We start from the raw sequence: 20,039 nt of genomic DNA, 5'->3' as shown, positions 1-20,039 counted from the left end.
CTCTGTACAAACATTTAAGATTCAGCAGGCAAATGCAGAGATCTATTTGTCTTGCTGTTACCTCGCAAGTAAGTTCCCTTGCCCAGTAAGACCTACCTACCTGGGGTGGCTGCCTTTTTCTTCAGCCTCTTCCTGCCCCCAACATATGGGGGCCAGTTTCAGATAATGCCTGGGAAGCGACTGAGGAGATTGGGAACCCACAGAAACTGGATGACATCACATGAGGAATGAGTGCCCATCGAGAAGAAAAGAGGTCCAAGGAGTAAATCATGAAGTGGTGGGGAGAGGCGAGGCATGAAGGAACAGCCAGTGGGGGTTTTACAGGAAGATGAAGGAGAAGTCTCTCACCTGTGACCGAGACACCTTCAAGGGAAGGTGAAGGTGGATGACTGACACTGGCTTTAGCAAGACATGGGGGTGATCAGTGACATCGACAATAGCATAATGCCATTAGGATCTTACCTATTTATTAACAAATTGAAAGTTAAAGAAATAAGTAATGCAGTGTTCCCAACGTGGGTTCCAAGTCGATGAAGTTATTTACAAAACAACCAAGCAAACACACAAAATGAGAAAAAGAAACAGAAATGATTCTAAGTTAACTTATTTTAACTAATGCTGAATTCTCAACAGTTCTCCAGTATTTTATGAGAGAGATCCAAATTTGTCTTTTAGGGAGAGGTAAATACTTTTCTGCAGGGACATTTTATGGTGAAAATAAAACTTTTGTGCCCTGATGGCCTGTCTTCTTTCAGTCTTAGTCTCCTGGGCTTAATTTCATCTATGTTCACTGACATCTCTCAAGTTTGTTTCCTTAGCCTGAATGTGTTTGTTGAACATCAGGAGCAAGGACGTTGACTTGCTCCAGGAGCACTCTGTTGACTTGCCATCTTCAGTGTATGTCTAATAGATTTGTCAAGCTGACTATGTCCCCCACCGAGCCAGTCTTACTCCAAAATCTATTTCACCTGCAGTCTCCCCATCTCAGGGACTACTAACCCCTTCATCCAGTTGCTTGGGTCCAATATTGGAGTCACCTTTGGCCACTCTCTTTCTCTCACATCCTGATCCTAACCATCAAGAAATCTTGCCTGCAGTGCATCAACATATATCCAAATTCCAGTCCTTCTCTCGCCATCTACATTGCCATCTCCCTCTCGCCTGGAGGACCACAGAGCCTCCTGAATCATTCTCCTCCTTCAGTCCTCATCCTCCTTAAGGGCATTTTCATGCCATTCCTTGGCTTGAAGTCCTCCACCAGTTTTCTTCTCACCAAGTAAGAGTCCCAAGTGCTCAAGATGACTCATGAAGCTTGATAGGCTTGGATTGCCAGACCCTTCCAACTTCCTCTTACTTTTTGGCCATTTCTATATTCTACTCAAGCACCTGGTTCCCTGTGGCTCCTCTGCTCCAGGCCGTTCTGCTCTGCTCCAGGCCGTCCACACTGCCTTGCCCCTTCTGTCTGGGCCCTCCTTCAGCTGTGTATCCAAATGTGTATCCTTCCCAGGCCCCCCTCCTGAAAATTCCATTTCTCACCCTCTCTTTCCCTCCCTAGTCTGCTTTCTTTTTCTAATTGTAACACCATCTAACATTGGTTATAAATATCTTTTACTTCTTTCTATTGTTTATGATCTTTCTTCTCTGCCAGGAGGTAAATTCCACATGGGTGGGTATTTTCACCTGTCTTTGCTCTGTATGGTGCACTGCTGGTCCCCCGTATCTGAAGCAGTGATGGACATCTAACAGAGGCCCTCACAGTGGCAGGGTGGGTGTGGGTTCAGCATTTTGTGCTTCCAAGTCCTGTTGAGGCTGAGTTGGTAGGCAGGACCATGCTAATTATTAAAACACTGAAATAATTCCTTACTGATGAGTCTGTAACCCCTACATCAGCCCCTTCCCCCCACAGTACCCTCCACTGTACTTCCCTGGCACCCCCTTCCTCCATAATCCAGAAAACACAGGGTTAAGCCCAGCTCCTTTGTAGTAGCTGGTATCCTTGTCACTGGTCAGTGCTCATGTGATGTTGCTTCTGTCAGAAATTTCAAGCATCGCCTTCACTCTCATCTGAGAAATGACCAATAAGCTTAGCTGATTGCTTGTAATCTTGGATAGAAAAACTGAGATAAATTCAGAGAGGAAATTTACCTAAAAAGTTTTTTGGGAAAAGGACAGACCACACATTTGTTTTGGACAGCTTGTTCCTGGAATCATTCCCCACCCTGACTCTCCCTCCCACCCCCCGACTCAAAATTAACAGTACTCTCTACAGATCATTTATTTGGGGAAGTTTGGTGACAAAACACTGGCAAGACCTCCTGTGAAGATTTCTCATGGTATCCCAGAAATGAACTTAGGTCTTTTACTTCAGTACAGTGTTGCTCCTATTATATACGTGGGAAAATAAGACTTGATTTTATTTTACTATTTTACAGGAATAAATAACACTCAGTTGAAACCATAGATCTTAAATGTTGAATGAGATTTAATGATTGCATTCACTCATGTAATCACCATCCCAAACACCGTGGAAAATACTTCTTCCCAGAAAGTTGCTACCCACACTTTTCCCACCAAATTCCCACAATTTCAAACACATGCTTTCTGTTTCCCAGTAAAAGTTAATTAGGCTGTCATTGAGCTTCATAGACATGTAATATGTACTTTTCCATATTTAGGCATAATTGGGGGGGATGGGCAGTGCTTTTTTGTTTTTTATTTTGCAAGAAACTCAAAATTACTGGATGTGATCTTTTCAAGATTCATCATAGTATTATATCAGTAGTTCTTTTTTTTAATGCCTTTTCTTAATCCATTCTGCTGATAGATGTTTGAATTGTTTTCTGTTTCTGGTATATGAATACAGCATTCATAAACATCCTTTTGTTAAGTGTTTCGTGGACATGTGCTTTTAATTCTCTTGGGTAAATACTTAAAGTGGAATTGTGAGGTTGCAGAGCAGATGTTCCTTAACTTTTGGCTTCATTTATTGACTCCTTGAGATGTACATGCAATAAAATACACACATTTTAGGTGTAAAGTCAGCTGTGACAAATGTATACCGTATGAAACCATCATCTCAAATTCAGGTATCATCCCATCAAATTCTCTTACTCTCCTTTATAGTTAATTGACTCCCACAACCCCCTCCCATTACCTTTGCAGTTTATAAACATTATAGAATGTTAGGATTATAGAATAAACAATAGAGAATGGAATCATACAGTGTTTGCTCTTTTACACCTGGCTTTTTCCACACAGCCCAGGGTTTCTGAAATCCATCTGTATTGTGTTCTTCCTTTTGTTTTTTAATTGCTGAACAGCTTTCCATCATGAGGGGAAAATAGTTGATCCATTCATGTTGTTGTTGGCCATCAAGATTCTGTGAACATTTGGGTGTGAGTCTTTTTGTGGGTATAAGTTTTGATTTTCTTTGAGTAAATCCTTAGGAGAAGAATTTCTAGCCATTACCAGAAGCTTCCAAACTGTGTTATAAAGTCATTTATGATTTTACACTCCCACCAGGGTTGTATAAGGGTTCTAGCTACACCACAGCCTTTTGTCAACATTTTGGGATTGTCAGTCTTTGTGACTGACAATAGAATCTATCAAATAGAATCTCATCCCATCAATAGAGTCTCATCAGACTATTTACATTTCTCTAAAGACTAGCAATTGTGAGCACCTTTTTTATGTGTTTGCTGGCCATCAGTATAGTTTGTGAAATCACAGTTTGAGTCTTTATGATTTTTTTAAAAATCAGGCTGTTTTGTCTTCTTCATATTGATTTGTATGAGCCATTTATAAATTATAGATACAGGTCTTCCATCAGATGTATAAATTGTATTTTGTCTGCCTGCAGTTTGGCCTATTCAAATATTAATGATGTCCTATGAAGAATAAAAGTTCTTCATTTTGGTATAGTCTAAGTTATTCAGTTTTCTTTCATGATTACTGATTTTTGTATCTAGTCTAAGAAATATTTGTCCTTGTTCAATATGAAAAATATGAAGATTTTTCACTATGTAATTTTTTACAAATATGATCCATTTTGATTTTTATTTCTGTGTATAATGTGAATGAAAGAGATGTCTTTCATCCATAAAGATAGCCTGTTTTTCTATCATCATTTGTTGAAAACTATGCTTTCCCCATAGGCTTATGTTAGTGCCTTTTTTTTTTTTTAAAGATTATTTATTTATTTATTTATTTGACAGACAGAGATCACAAGTAGGCAGAGAGGCAGGCAGAGAGAGAGGGGGAAGCAGGCTCCCTGCTGAGCAGAGAGCCTGATGTGGGACTCGATCCCAGGACCCCGAGATCATGACCTGAGCCAAAGGCAGCGGCTTAACCCACTGAGCCACCCAGGCACCCCTATGTTGGTGCTTTTATCAAAAATCAATTTTCTGTGTGGTTGAGTTTATTTCTGGACTCTTTCTTTTATGGTCCTTTGATCTCTATGTCCATCTTTATGCCAATAACACACTATTTCCATTGTTCTACCTTTATATTAAATCTTAAAGTTGTGTTATGTAAGTCCTCCAACTTCGTTCTTATTTTTGAACAATCTTTTGGTTATCCTATGCACTTGAACTCCCAGATATATTTTAGAATTCTCATAGAAATTATAGGTGCTGATTCTAATGTTGGGAAAATAAAGGCCAGACTGAGCCCAAGAGAAAGGAAGATATACATGAAGTAAATGAAGAATGACACATGTGGACTGCAGGTTATAAAATCATCATATGGAATTAGTCTTGAGGGGATATTGGTTATAATTTAGTCATTGCACATATGCAAACACTTAAGAATGCTGGCTGGTTTTCATATAGCCAGCAACTCTGTTTCTCCCTCTTCTCTGTCCTCAGTCCACAGAGTTCCTTCCGGTTTGCACAAAACCCTCTTCTCAGCCTCAGGAGTTCCCATGGGACATTCCAAGACTGACTTGGGCCTCACCTTACCATAAGAGAGAACAGTAAAGCCAGAGTTTCAAGGAAGAGATAGAAAAACATAGCTCAAAGTACATTGCTCTTGCTCAGGTTTGATACAGACCTTTCCTTTCCAAACCAAACATTTCAATCCCTAGCTGGTTGTACCAGTTCATTCAACAAACATTTCCAAGCATCTGCTTTGTCCTATGGCCCTCTGCCGGGCAAAACACTAAAATTACCTCCTCTTCTGGAGCTCATAATCTAATGGTGGAAAACAGAATACAAGCAAGAAATACAATTCATAAGTAGAAAAGATGATGGGTGCCCCAGTAAAAAGCCAGAGCTGGGTAAGAAAATAGGGAGGAAACATTGCCATTAAAATTCAGTTGATCAGATACTCAAATGAATGCTTTGACCCCAGTGTCCATGACTGCAGTATTCACAATAGTTCAAGTTAGAAGCAACCCCAATATCCATGAATGGATGGATGGATAAAGAAATTGTGATATATTCATAGGATGGATATTATTCAACCACTAAAGGAATGAAGTACTGATACATTCTTCAACATAGAAGAACCTTGAATATACTGTGCTAAATGAAAGGGGCCATACATAAAGGTACTTATTGGATGATTCCAAATATATGAAATATTCAGAAGAGGCAGATCCATAGAGGCAGAAAGCAGACTGGTGGTTTCTAGGGGCTTGGGAATGAAAGGAAGGGGGAGTAATTACTATTGGGAATGGGATTTTATTTGGAGTGATAAAAATGTTTGGAAAGTAGAAAGAGGCAGTAGATTCACAGTATTGTGAGTATACTAAATGATACTGAATTGTCACTTTCAACTGATTAATTTTATGTTATGTGAATTTAAGCTCAATAAGAAAAAAGTTACTCAGAAGCAAAAAAGGAAAGAAAGAGAAAGGGAGGGAAGAAGAAAGGGAAAGAAGAAAACAAAAGAGAGAAAGGAAGAAAGGAAGGGAAAAAAAGAAGAGAGAAAGAAAGAAAGAAAGAAAGAAAATTACATAGTCAGGGTAAGTCTTTTTGAGAAGGTACTACAGGAGCCCTGACTTCCAGGAAGTGAGGGAGTTAACCTATTGGGTAACTGGAAGAAACTGTCCAGACAGAAGGAAGAGCAAGTGTACAGTAGAAACTGCCCTTGTGTGTTCAGGGTTGGAAAGGAGGAGTCAGAAGAGTGATGGGTAGCCTCAGATTACATGGGCCCTCAGAGCTGCTCTAAGGGGGTTAGATGTGGGTGATGTGGGAAGACATTGGAGGCCTATATGATCTGACAGGTTTTAATAGGATTTCTGGAGCCTCTTTATTAGGAGCAGTCTGAACAGGGGGACTGGTGGAAGCACGGATAACTATTATAAGCTACTGTTGCAGTCGAGGTGAGAGATGATGGTGGCTAGGGAGAGGAAGATGGAGGTGGAGGTCGGTGGAAGTGTTTGCAAATAGGATTGAAGGTGAAACCTACAGGATGTCCTGGTGGATTGCAGGTCAGATGTGTGAGGAAAAGAAGAGCCAATGACTGATGGTGAATTTTGTCTTGAGCAACTTGAGGAATGGAGTTGCCCCCACTGAGTTTGAAGAAGACTATCAGAGAAGTTGCTTTTCATAGGGGTGAGGCAGGGAAGGAGCGTCGAGAGCTCCTAGAGTTTGAAGTGTGGCAAAGAAGAATCCAAAGATAAGCACCCTTCCCAAGGAACACAGTGGGTTGTGCTGTCCCTAGAGCCTTCTCCCAAGACCATCTACCACCACATGGGATCTGCCCCCCTGTCCATTGCAGGCTGCCCCCATCCATTGCAGGCTCTACAAATAACCCATCATGAGAAATGGGAGAAAAGTGACATTCAATATGCTCTCTAATGAAATGGGGAAAAGATTTCCCCTTTGCTTATTCTTGTGAGAATTACTAAGAACCTGACCCACTTGGATTCCTATATGTGCAACATGACAAAAATGTCCTTGCTTTTGACATGGCTTACAGTAAGACTAGGCCATACATGGACAGCTTTGGACTATGAGAGTACATCTTGATTTAGTTATGATACCAGGCAAGACAAATGGGAGAAGTCTTGCATGATATCTTATTAGTTATGAAATACTTGAGTGCCACAGTCCAAATGCAAATTGCTTGCTGTTACTCTGAAAATCAGGGCTTTTGGTTTTTGTTTATTTTTTGGCAGAAGTGTTAGTAAATTATAAATAGGGACATGCCAGATTTCAAAACTCTCATCCAAAATCAGAAGGAAATTATGGCTAAACTCAAAAATCAGAACAAATTTATAGCCAAATTAGGTTAGGTTAATTTTTAAAATGAAGAGTAGGTCTGAAAAATCCTTAAAAGAAGGTGTCTGCTAGAGAAATAAGCAGACATTGAAAGCTTTCTGCTTAACTCAAGAAATTTCACAAGTGCTCAAAATCACTGTTGTATTTATTAGTTTTTTGCCTTTCACATTTTGTCTCAGTTATTATGAACCATTATACGTTTATATTGGATGGTGTCATAGTAGTGAGAAACAAAAGTGGTTTAATTATTTATAAAAAGAAGCTTTTGGGAAATTAGACTAGCTTATTTTGTTTAATAACCCAGCCCACAATTTTAAGAAAGCAATCTTGACTGCTCTGTTTGTTGTTGTTGTTGTTGTTGTTTTTCTCTCCTTTTTAGTTGGTATTCAAGAGAAAAAAAAAAAGAGCTTTGGCTTTGAGGTTCATCAAGTTTGGTTTCAACCCTAGCCACAAGTGGATGAGCTTGGTCTGATGATTTAACCATCATCTATGGGTTTTTTTTTAATCTGTAAAAGTTGAGTGATATTGATGATAAGTACTTCATTTCTTTGAGTGAAAGGACTTAATTGCTGAATAGATTATTGGATTATCTACTGTAATCATTAGATTTTATGAAATGCTTCTTCCAGGTTTCAGGATCATGTTAACATTCTAATTGAAATCTGATTTTTAACTGAGAAATCTTATATTTGAAACTAGGAAACCCATGGAAACATGGTCTAGTCTTATGAAGAAATGCCTACATTATTTTTTAAAGATTTTATTTATTTATTTGAAAGAGAAAGATATCACATGCCAGCAGAGAGGCAGGCAGAGAGAGAAAAGGGGAAGCAGGCTCCCTATTGAGCAGAGAGCCCAATGTGGGGCTCGATCCCATGACCCTGAGATCATGACCTGAGCCTAAGGCAGAGGCTTAACCCACTGAGCCACCCAGGCACCCAGAAATGCCTACATTTAATCAACCCTTTTGAAAGATAGTTTAGTGTGTAAAATAAAAGTTCATATTCAGGTATAAGAACATTCAGGTTCATATTACTTTATTTAACAAAATGTTATCCAGAGTTTAACCATGTCCTGGGCACTGTTTCTAGCTCACTTGCTCCTGATTCTGTGGTCTCAATGTGAAACTCATATGCTCTTGATAATAAGAGCTTAGACAACTAACTCAAGACTAGAGATAAGCAGACCTGGTTCCTCGAATTGACACTGAACATCTTATGGTAAATCTGTGCTGTGACAGAATTTTGTATTTCTCCCTCCCAGAGCACATGACTGATGTCTAAACTATGACTAAATTCCCAAGCAGATGAGCATGCCTGCTCAAGAACACTGCCCACTACAGTGGGGGGAATGAAAAACCTATTAGAAGAATCCTTTGTTAGCAGGAACCTCCTCTCTCTACCTTGGTCACCCAGTGGCAGTGTGACTTCATGATTAGATACTTAGCCTTTGAGACCAGCCTGTTTGGGTTCTGTCTCTTAGCAGTATGTGACTTGGCCAAGTTGTTTAACTTTTCTGGGCCTTCCTGTCCTTCTCTGTAAAATGGGTATTATAACAAGAATGCCTGCCTCCGTGGGTGTTGTGGCAATGAAGGAGTTAACACATGTAAGCCACTAGGAACTGGACCTTGGCATAGAGTGAGTTCTAGAGAAAGCTTAACTATTATCATTATATTATTGCACCAGTCTGCAATTAGTCCCTGAATTCTCTGGAGATGTGTTAAGTTTTAAAAGTGATTTGAATTTACTCATGATAGAGTTATTATAGCTATGTATAGCTCAAATCTAATTTTGCAATTTACATTCATTTTACATGGGGTCCAAGAGTTGAAGTTTATGGTCTTCCTATCAGTCCCCTTGAGGTAGCTTTCTTACTCATAGTTTCTCTCTATGCTCCTGAACTCCTTAGAAAACCTGTCCTTTTCCAGCAAAACTGATCTGAGTCTCTACAGGGACTTATATCTGAGGAGTTGAGATGCTGGGGGAATCTGGTTTTGGAAAGACTGTGTCACATTCTGGACCATAAGAAGAGTGCTTACAAACTCCGTAAAGTCTGGCTTACTCCTCATTACTTGTCTCCTCATTCGTTTTTGGAACTCTTTGTAGTTTGTCCAGCCCAAACTGGATGAGCATGCTGAGCTATAATTTGCCAAATGAAGTGTCGAAGAATATCTAGAAAGGCAGATTCAAGGCCCCAGGACTTCAAGATCACTGAGAACCTGGGGCATCTGGGTGGCTCAGTGGGTTAAGTCACTGCCTTCAGCTCAGGTCATGGTCTCTCTGCTCAGCAGGGAGCCTGCTTCCCCCTATCTCTCTGCCTGCCTCTCTGCCTACTTGTGATCTCTCTCTGCCTTTCTCAAGTAAATAAATAAAATATTTTTTAAAAAGATCACTGAGAGCTAAATGAGTAATAATATCAGGGCAATAAACAGCAAACATTATTTAGCTTAAGAAACCGCTAAAATAAGGGGAGGTGGTTTGATGACTTCACCTAGAGGGATTACTCAGTGTTGTCCTTATGTTGAAGTATTTATGTACCAAGGTCAAGAATTCTTGGTACATGACGCACCTCTATTTTTGAACCAGTCATGAACTGTGACTAAAAATCAAATTTCAGTGTGGGTGGAGTAATGAATTCCAGGATGTCTTTGAGTGTCTCCCCTTCAAAATAAAAGAGAGAGTGCGTGCACCTGAGGAGACTTTGGAGCGGGAGTCACAAGAGCTGGAAACTCTTCTTAGCTCAGCCATCGACTTGGAGATTGCTCCCTTCCATCCTTCAGGTTGGGTAAGCATCACTTACTTATCTGAAGCTTATACTAAAAACTTTTCCATACACATAATAAGAAAAGTACCAGCAGATGATGTTTAGAGGAAATGTGCTTTCTTGAAGTCTATTTAGGGTTGCTGTGTCTATTGTTCTATTAGCTAGTTTCTGTATTCATTCAATCCCTTCCCTGACTTTTTAAGGAAAAAAAAATCGAGTTAAATGATTCTCTTGGTGAAAGGAAAAAGAAAAGCATGTAAATATTTTTCACAGACCTCCGACTATTCTTAGAAAAACTGGTGAATTTTGGAAACAGGTTGAGGTGGGCACACATTTTTGAGGGTTTGGCATTGTGTCTAGGACAATTTGTTTAACTTTTCTGGGCCTTCCTGTCCTTCTCTGTAAAATGCTTAATTAAGCATTATCGATTATCGATTAATGCTTGACCTGTCCCTTCCCTATAGTTTTAGTTGCTTTGTGATGACTATTTGCACGTACACCTGCATGTGAGTCACACGTGTGTGCACACAACCCCCAGCCTGTGTGGAGAGCTGTGGTTTTTACCTTGGCATTTAGAACATTGTGTTTTCTAGGGTCTGTTGAATTTTTTTATAGTTTTAATTTGTTTCGAAAATAGAAACTAGTTTTCTTTCCTCCTAATTCAGCTTCTTCCAGTACATGGTCATCATACTATGAAACAGTACAACTATTGTAAAGCCTATGGGCCCAAAGTTTCAGTAAGAATAAATGCAATGTTTCATGTCTGAAATCCTGCTGTTAAACATATTCACACCTAATAAATACCTGTTGATTGATTAATTCTCCTGGGGGGGATTGAACAAGTAAAAATCATAACAGTAAGTATTTTGCTTATGACTTTGTATGATGTATGTTTCAGTAGAGACATTGAAACTCTATCCTGCTGTAAATCTCAAAGGGTACTTTCAGCCTCCTGGGGAGACCTTCACCATCGTATGTCACGGATTCACCTTGAATAATCTCAACAATCAGTTACCAACACTTGCTCTGGATTGATAAACTGAGAATGAGACTTTGGGTCTTGGCACTTCTAACAATTCTTGTACATTTCACAGCAGCTAAATTTAGTAAGTACTGCTTTTCAACTGAAATTGTAAAATTTTAAAATTAAGTAATTCCAAAGATGTTTGCCTTGTTTTTTTTTCCTTAAAGGTTTTATTTATTTATTTGAGAGAGATGGCATGATTATAAAATTTTAAAATTAAGTAATTCCAAAAATATTTAACTTTTTTTTTTAACATTTTATTTATTTATTTGAGAGAGTGAGAGAGACAGCACAAGCCATGGGGAATGGCAGAGGGAGAGGGAGAAGCAGACTCTCTGCTAAGCAGGGAGCCTGACGCAGGGCTCGATCCCAGGACACTGAGAGCATGAACTGAGCTGAAGGAGGAGGCTTAATGGAACCGACTAAGCCACCCAGGCACCCCATCATTTGCCCTGTTTTAAACTGCTTGCTTCTGGTTGTTTCTGGAAAATTCATTTATGCTTCACAGTCATTCTTTATCAGTAATCTATCAGGACAAATTCTTCACAACAAGTATATCATAATTTTAGTTTTACATATTTAAATACATCAAAATTTATCCTGCAGCCCACATGTAGGAGGTGCTGTAAGCGTTTGTTGTCCCATAGTATACTTCTCAGAGTGACATGTGGCTGCTTTGTCACTGGAGCAGTGTAGGAAGATTGGCTGCAAGTTAATTCACTAACCTGTGGTATGCATTAGAGCATTTCATAGAAGATCTTCATCATTTACCATCATTTACTATTCTTTCACGGTGAAAGTGTCACAGAAAATGGTCCATTTCTATATTTAATACCAGAAGGATACAGTATAAGAATATAATGTTGTTATATGGTCATTTCAGGATCCTATTTATGTTTTGTTTGTTTGCTTTTTGTATCTGCAGGCAAATCATCCTGGGGCCTGGAAGATGAGGCTTTAATTGTGAGATGTCCTAGGCAAGGAAAGTCTCGATACCCTGTGGATTGGTATTACCTGAAAACCGACGAAAGTATAACCACCCAGAAAAGAAATCGTGTGTTGGCTGCCAGGGAACGGCTTAAGTTCCTCCCTGCCAAAGTCAATGATTCTGGAATTTATACTTGCATTATCAGAAGGTATTAGCAAGGCAGTCACCATAATCTTCAGCTTGTTCCTTGTATTTGCTAATTGACGGTGTGAGCTGTCCTTCCTCTCCTTTCCTTCCTAGACCTTTGTGGGACAGCTGAATTTATCAAGTGGTTTGAATAGAAGGGTATTTCTAGGAACACCATCTGGTTGGGTTTTGGGTGATTATGAACAATTTAAAGATAGAATTGCAAGAATTTGTAATTCAATTAGGAAAAGACCTAGCTTTTGTAGTAACCAAGAAAACTGAGAGCACTCACTCACTTTGGCTAGAAGTAGGAACAAACCAGCTAAAAGACCCAGTAAGCTAGATGTTGGCCATCAAGAAGGCCTATAGTGGGAGCAAAAGGGCTGTTACCAGTGCCTTAAACCTGAGGGTATTATAGAGGGCACGGATTGCATGGAGCACTGGGTGTGGTGCAAAAACAATAAATACTGTTATGCTGAAAATAAAAAATAAATGAAAACAAAAAACAAAAAACAAAAAAACCTGAGGGGCAAGCCTAAGAGGGTTGTGTAAGAGTGTGCCTGCAGATTCTTTACTCTACGTATATATTGTTAAATGTTCTGATCTTGTGCCTGTATTTGGTATATACAATATGTCAGATGAACTACATCAAAATGTGAGATGTGATTAGTTAGGCATCTGGCTTCTGAGGTCAGAACAGTCTTCGTTTCAAATTCCTGTCTTGTCACTAGTTGGCTATGTGATGGCAGCAAGTGATTTCTCCGTCCTTCTCTTTCCTTATCTGTAAAATACATACGATAATATAGCCTACTTCAACACATCCTTATGAGAAGAAAATAATGTAATGTTAGCACCATGAATGATACACAGTAAACTCTCATTAAATACCAATTATCTTTATAAAATCCTGTTCTTGGCATGATAGCAGATCTAGTGTATAAAGAAATGGTGAGGGAGTCATTTCAGGGCTAATATAAGGGATATGTTTTTTTTTTTTTTTAAAGATTTTATTTATTTATTTGACAGAGAGAAATTACAAGTACACTGAGAGGCAGGCAGAGAGAGAGAGAAGGAAGCAGGCTCCCTGCTGAGCAGAGAGCCCAATGCGGGACTCGATCCCAGGACCCTGAGATCATGACCTGAGCCGAAGGCAGCGGCTTAACCCACTGAGCCACCCAGGCGCCCCTAAGGGATATGTTTTATCTCAAATGCAACACAAAAAATATTTAAAACTCTAAATTTTTAAAATTAATATATAATGTATTATTTGTTTCAGGGGTACAGGTCTGTACTCCTCAGTCTTACACAACTCACAGCACTCACCGTAGCACACACCCTCCCCAGTGTCAATCACCCAGGCACCCCATCCCCCCCACCCCTCTCTTCCAGCAACCCTTGTTTATTTCCTGAGATTAAGAGTCTCTTATTGTTTATCTCCCTCTCTGCTTTTGTCTTGTTTCATTAAAACTCTAGATTTTTATAGAGGTTTTTAAATAAGAAAATAATTCCTGTACATCAGTTGTTTGAAGAAAAAAAAAGCAGTATTAAGTAAAAGCTTAGAATTGAATGAAGTCATTTCATAATGCTGAGTAACTTTTTAAATCGTTTGACTTATTTTTAGTCCGACCTCCAACAAGACTGGGTATGTAAATGTCACCATCTATAGAAAACAACCAGATTGCAATGTTCCAGATCATCTGATTTATTCAACAACATCAGGATCAGAAAAAAATTCCAAAATACATTGTCCTACAATTGATCTCTACAACTGGACAGCACCTGTTGAGTGGTTTAAGGTAAAAGGACACTTGGGGGAAATGGCTGAAAAGTACACAAAACAAGGGCAAGTAAAGAGTCACTGAACATGGAATGGAATGTTTCCTTGCAGAATTGTAAAGCTCTTCACGGACCAAGGTATCACATACACAAGACCTATGTGCTGATTGACAATGCAACTAGCAAGGACACAGGTGATTATACATGCAAATTTATGCACAATGAAAATGGAGTCAGTTATGGCGTCACAACAACCAGATCATTCATTGTGAAAGGTGAGCCTACCGAATGTAACAAAACATAATATTTAAAAAAAAAATGTGGGTGGAATCGTGCCCTTCTTGTTGATTTTCCTTAACTGCAGACTCCCTTATCTGCAAGGGATACATTCCAAAACCCCCAGTGGATGCCTGAAATAGGGGATAGTACTGACCTTATATATACTATGTGTATATATATATATATACTATGTATTTATGTATATATATATATACTATGTATTATATATATACTATGTATATATATATATACTATGTATTTTCCTGTCCATACATACCTATGATAAGGTTTAATTGAAATGCTGGATTGATATGCTGGGCACGGTAAGAGATTAGCAACTATAACTAATAATAAAATAGAATGATTACAACAAAATACCATAGTAAAAGTTACTACAGGTCTTAGCAAATTCAGCATATGATGTTTTTCTCTTTTCTTATTAAAGTTGAGAGCTTTCACCTTTTCACTTTGAGGAAGTGTTTAATGGCTTCTCTGGCTTCTCTGCATTACCAGCGTCATTACTTTTGTGCTTTGGGGACACTATTAAGTAAAAGAGGGGTTACCTGAACACAAGGAGTGGGATGCCAGGAAAGTCTGCTCATAACCAAGAAAGCTACTAAGTGGCTAATGGACATGCAGTAGAAACGGGGCAGATCTGCTAGACAAAGGGACAATTCACTCCTGGATGGGACCGAGTGGAGCACTGTGAGATTTTATCATGCTACTCAGAACAGTGAGCAATTTAAAATTTATGAGTTGTTTATTTCTGGAATTTGCAATGTAATCTTTTCGGACTGAGGTTGACCATGTATCCATGTGAAAAGTAAAACAAACGACCATACTTCATGATCCTGATATGTCTTCCGGCTTCATCTCCTCTTGCAAGTTCTCAACAACAGAGCAAAGAACTTTTCTAAATGCACTCTCAAGATTTCAGGAATTTTAGAGGGAGTTTACAATACTAATCTGAAATCAAATCTGTTCTCTTCTATAGGACTTAAACTTTCCTAAGGTGGTGTGATCTGAATGCTAACTTAATAAACTTATTTGGGGATGGCAATATAAGTGTTTGTAGAGCAAGATGAACTTTCCTTCTCCCAATTTGTTGTGAGAAGTTCTGTAAACAGAAAAAAATCTATTTAATCTCTACTGTAATTAACTGGATTAGAAATTTAGTGAGAGGTTCTGTAAGGGATGGATAGATATTGTTGGGTGGTTTTTAATTGTGAACCCAAAGTTATCAGGAGGCAATAAGAAAGCAAGAGTGTTTATTGGGGATAAAAGAATTGTAATTTGGGGTACACAGATTTGAGTAGCAACCGAGCTAGTGTCCCACTAGAAAGCAAAAGTCAGGTGATTTTAAAGCACAGAGGGAATGTGTGTAGACATTGTTTACAAAGAATTCTGATTAATATTGGCAGTAGAAAGCTAAGCTTCAATTAATACAATTGGTGACTAAGGCTATCAAAAGCAAGTCTCTTATTGTACCAGGTTGTAGCTGTTTGGGCTCAGTCTTGGAATATTTGTAGTCTCACTAGTTCAAAAGTTCATGTTTCCACCAGTGAAGGTCATGGGACCCATCTCCTTAATGGCCTCCTGGCTCCGTTTCAAACCCCCTTGACATAAGTGACACCATTCCATTTCGCCTTTCACACAATCCTGGTTTGCAGTATTTTCTATGCTATCAATGACCTCACGTAGATAATTTGATTCTAAAAAGTGTTTTTTCAAATGTTAAAGTCTATAAAAATATCTCACCACCAAGGCTCTCAAATCTATAAGGAGATTTCAGGGTTTCCTTAGCTTTACACTATCCTGAAATAAACGAGAATCCAGGGGTGTAGGAATGCAGCGGTGCTCCAGAAGATCCCCTTCACTGTCCCTAGGCACCAGTGCCACAGCAATTAGAATTTCCACAGTGGTAGAAATCTGTGACCGGAAGTGTGGACTTATGTGTTTATGGATGTCATAGAGCTTTTTAATTTTTTTTTCATTCAATAAGCATTTATTAAGTATCTTATATATGCTAGTGTTTCACAGAACTTTGGAAATCTTCTTTCCTATATTGCTGTGCTTGTTCTGTAGAATTGTGGTTTTCTAGCAATTGCCAAGTTATGCAATTTATTTAATGTGTTGGACTCACATTTGTTTTAACCCTGATATTTGTAATCTCTTTGTCTTTGATTTAAGAGGAAGAAAGCGTTTCTTGGTTTCCAGTAATTATAGCCCCTCCACAAAATGAAACAAAAGAAGTGGAAATTGGTAAGAAAACTTTAAGAATGCTATAAATGGTACTTGGAGAATCCTTCCATAGGACTCTTGATCTGAATTCCCTAAGCATGGGTCAGGCAGTTACATGATGGATCTTGGGAACTGAATGAAATATCATGTGTAGAAATATTCATCTGGGTACTTACTCATCTGGGTTAATATTCGGAATACCCAGCATTTACATTTGCAATGTACTTGTAACTCATGGTGCTCTCACACATACTGTTTTATTTCATTCTTACTTCTCTCCTGGAGGTGGACATCATTCCCAATTTATGTGCGTGAATACTTAGGCTCAGGTAGGATCAATGACATGCCCAGGGTTGTGGATAATCGGTGATAGAAGGATAAGAACCCAGGCTTTCCAACTCTGCCCATCTCTGCCTTCTTTGGTTCCCTACCAGAAATGAGATACAGCTCAATGTTCTTGGTCTGTAAGAGAAGTTCCTTCATGAACTGGTTCTCACTGTGTCCTGGCTTATTTGCAGCTGTTAACCCCACGTGCTCTGTGTCCCCTCCACCCCCTCACAGTTGTGACACTGAGAAGGCAGCATTTCCATATTATTTCTTGCCTTTGTCCATGATGTTCCTTCTTCTCATCTCTCAACAGTGAATTAAATACCATTCCCCGTCACCCTCCTTACCTGCAGGTGGGCACCACCAGAGCCTCCATCCAATCTGGTCCAAGGAAAACATTTTCTTATACAGGGTGGCAGTCCTGCTCCCTAGGTGACTTTTCCCTCTGTATTCACATGTAATTTGTCAGTCTTTCGATAGACTAGAGTACTTTGTATTTTAATCATTTGGGTGTGCCATTGTCGCCATCTGAGACACTCTGCATTCCTCATCCATCTGCACACTTCTTGACCCAGAACCAAGGGCTCAGGAAGGGATGGCTAAATAAATGCATGTCCCCAGGTGGGCGGCAGCCCTCATGCTTTCAGCTCAGGGCAGAGGAAGCGTCCAGTAAAAGGAGAAGTAATAAAGGAGAGTTCCCTTGAAGGATTCAGTACTGGGATTGTAGTTGGGTCCAGCAAAACACAGTTTTACCAACAAAGGGGCTTCCAGAGAGATGAAGAGAATTTGGTAGAATGAGAAAGATGTGGAAGAAGGAAGTTACAAAGAAATTCCAGTTTAGAGTAAAAAGAAGTCCCTCCTTATAAAGTGGGATTGATGAAGCCAGAGTTATTTACCTGTGGAGTTTACACAGCAGGTGAGGGGAGAGAGGGAGCTGAGCTTCCTCCCAACTGTGAATGAAGGGTGTGGAGGCAAGACGAGGGTCTGATGTAGGGAGGAGGGTGTTAATGATAAGGAAGGTGAATGGAATCAGTTCCCGGCACAACCTAAGTATTCAATGACTTTTTTCACATTGAATGAACTACTACTGGCAGAACTGATTTTTTTTTTTTTTAAGATTTTATTTGTTTATTTGACAGACAGAGATCACAAGTAGGCAGAGAGGCAGGCAGAGAGAGAGAGAGGAGGAAGCAGGCTCCCTGCTGAGCAGAGAGCCCGATGTGGGACTCGATCCCAGGACCCTGAGATCATGACCTGAGCCGAAGGCAGCAGCTTAACCCACTGAGCCACCCAGGTGCCCAGAACTGATTTTTATTGTTGAATTTCTTCGCTTCTCATCCAGGAAAACCAGCAAGCATACTCTGCTCTGCTTGCTTTGGGAAAGGATCTCAGTTCATGGCTGGCGTCCGATGGAAGGTGAACAGAACCACAGTTCAGAACTTTGGTGAAGCAAGAATTCAAGAGGAACAGGAGCAAAATCAAAGGTATTTTTTAATATTGAGCCTGACACATCCCCTTTTCCTCCCACACAATTTGCAACAGCGAAGTAAGTACTGAACGAAACATGTCGCCTTTTTAGTTCTAGCAATGAGCTGACTTGTCAGAACACAACTTTGAGAATAGATGATGTGAGAGAGGAGGACCTGTCGCTGCAGTATGACTGTCTGGCTCAGAGTCTGCATGGCTGGATACGGCACACCGTGAGACTAAAGAGGAAAAGGCCAAGTAAGGAGTGTTCCTGAGACTTTGGTCACCCGAGTTCGCTGCATCAACTGTAAGCTGAAATCATTTGCTTAGAGAACAATGTGTTGGAGTGTGGTTCCAGGGCGCGTCTCTCACGACAATGGACATGGCCCACCTCATAGAATGTGCTTCTCCTGTAAAGAACACTGACCTTTGTAGTATGGTTTCCCTGGTTGCTTCTCTACAGCTTTTCTCCCCCTTCCTCCTCCTTCTCCCACCCTTTCTCCTCTCCCTCCTACCTCCTGCTCCATTCTTTCCCCTCCTCCCCTCCCCTTGCCACCCTCTTCCTCCTTTGTCTCCACCCCTCCTCCCTCTCCTCCCCTTCCTCTTCCTCTTTCTTCTCTCCCTCCTCCCACCCCTTCCTCCTTTCCTTACCCCCCCCCACCCTTACCTTCTCATTTTGGTTCCTCTTTAACATGCAGCTGCTTCCTTGGCCATCCTTCTGCTTTCATTAGCTCGCTCTGTCTCACTATATATGAAAGAACACACTAACAGCAAATGTGAATATGTTCTGTGTTACCTTTCATGACTTTTATGGCACGTTATAAACATGTTCCCTTCTATAAATTTTTTTTGGGTCCTAAAGAGTGCACATTTTGTTAGTGAGGCTGGCAAAGTAGATGAAAAGATGAAGTATGTAATTACTGCCCATTCCAGGAAGAAGATCTTAAGACACTACTTTGTAATAAGACATCATGTGCCATTATTGTTAAACTTTATAAAATAGTAAATCTATCTATTTATTTATTTATTTTCTACTTGCAAAACCTAAAGTATTTACTCTCTGGTCACTTCCAGAAAAAGCGTGTGATCCCTTACATCCTTTCTCTTTTTAAAAGAAAAACATTTATGCTCTAATGCTATATTCTCTTATTTCCTGTAGCTGTACAGCCAACCTTGATTTTGGGTAGAGTAAGTCTTCCAATTTTATTCTTCATCAAGATTGTCTTGGCTGTTCTTTGACCTTTGTATTGCCACATAAATTCTCTTCAGATATATTTAGATTATAAACATGCTTTGCTACAAGTTACATAGAAAGTTTTATAGCTTATTTTATAATTACTTAATGTATAATAGAAATCGATCCATGATAGTAAATGTTCTTCTACACCATGATTTTTAATGGCTTCATAGTATCCCATTACACAGAGAAACCATCATTTACTTCACCAAATACATTTTTGAGCTAATTGTCTTTCTTTTTCTGTTTGTTTTTGTTTTGTTTTGTTTTGTTTTTTAGGGGTTCAATGTATTTAAACTAAAAAAAGAAAACACAACCTGTTCACCTATTTCTCCCATCCCCACCTCTGCCCCTGGTAATTACCAATCTCGGTGTAGGTGAAACTCACAGGACGTCTGGTAGCTCAGCTCATTTCTTTACTGTATTTCTTATTCAACAAGCAATTCAGGTACCACCTTTTATGAGGAGCCTTCCTTGGCCACCAGGTTGGGGTCTATATTCCTTCCTGGTGTTCTTGTAGGGCCCTGTCTCTATGTCTACACGCCTCACACTTAACAAAAATCTGTTTGAGAGTCTGCTGAACAT

General features: G+C 39.6%; 1 protein-coding gene across 5 annotated transcripts in view; it reads left to right on the top strand.

Annotated features, from left to right (window-relative positions):
- The window catches only part of IL1RL1 (interleukin 1 receptor like 1), a 40,851-nt gene that overhangs the window by 12,229 nt on the left and 8,583 nt on the right, over nucleotides 1-20,039 (top strand). For 3 of the 5 annotated variants that reach the window (XR_006606000.1, XM_013056390.2, XM_004753060.3), the window contains exons 2-9: nucleotides 9,843-10,010; nucleotides 10,888-11,095; nucleotides 11,939-12,149; nucleotides 13,749-13,923; nucleotides 14,016-14,178; nucleotides 16,373-16,444; nucleotides 18,093-18,234; nucleotides 18,330-18,475. Coding sequence is in view for 4 of the 5 variants with exons in the window: in XM_013056390.2 (XP_012911844.1) it covers nucleotides 11,035-11,095; nucleotides 11,939-12,149; nucleotides 13,749-13,923; nucleotides 14,016-14,178; nucleotides 16,373-16,444; nucleotides 18,093-18,234; nucleotides 18,330-18,475 (970 nt within the window). In the remaining variant the exon portion in view is untranslated. The remainder of the gene's footprint in view (nucleotides 1-9,842; nucleotides 10,011-10,887; nucleotides 11,096-11,938; nucleotides 12,150-13,748; nucleotides 13,924-14,015; nucleotides 14,179-16,372; nucleotides 16,445-18,092; nucleotides 18,235-18,329; nucleotides 18,476-20,039) is intronic. The other 2 variants (XM_045077630.1, XM_004753059.3) reach the window with 2 other exon arrangements.

This window comes from Mustela putorius, unplaced genomic scaffold (assembly GCF_011764305.1).
Source record: "Mustela putorius furo isolate JIRA1106 unplaced genomic scaffold, ASM1176430v1.1 tig00000224_pilon_pilon_pilon, whole genome shotgun sequence".
Lineage (NCBI taxonomy): Eukaryota > Metazoa > Chordata > Mammalia > Carnivora > Mustelidae > Mustela > Mustela putorius.
The sequence above is the reverse complement of the archived record's forward strand: the minus strand, read 5'-3'. Positions and strand labels throughout refer to the sequence as shown.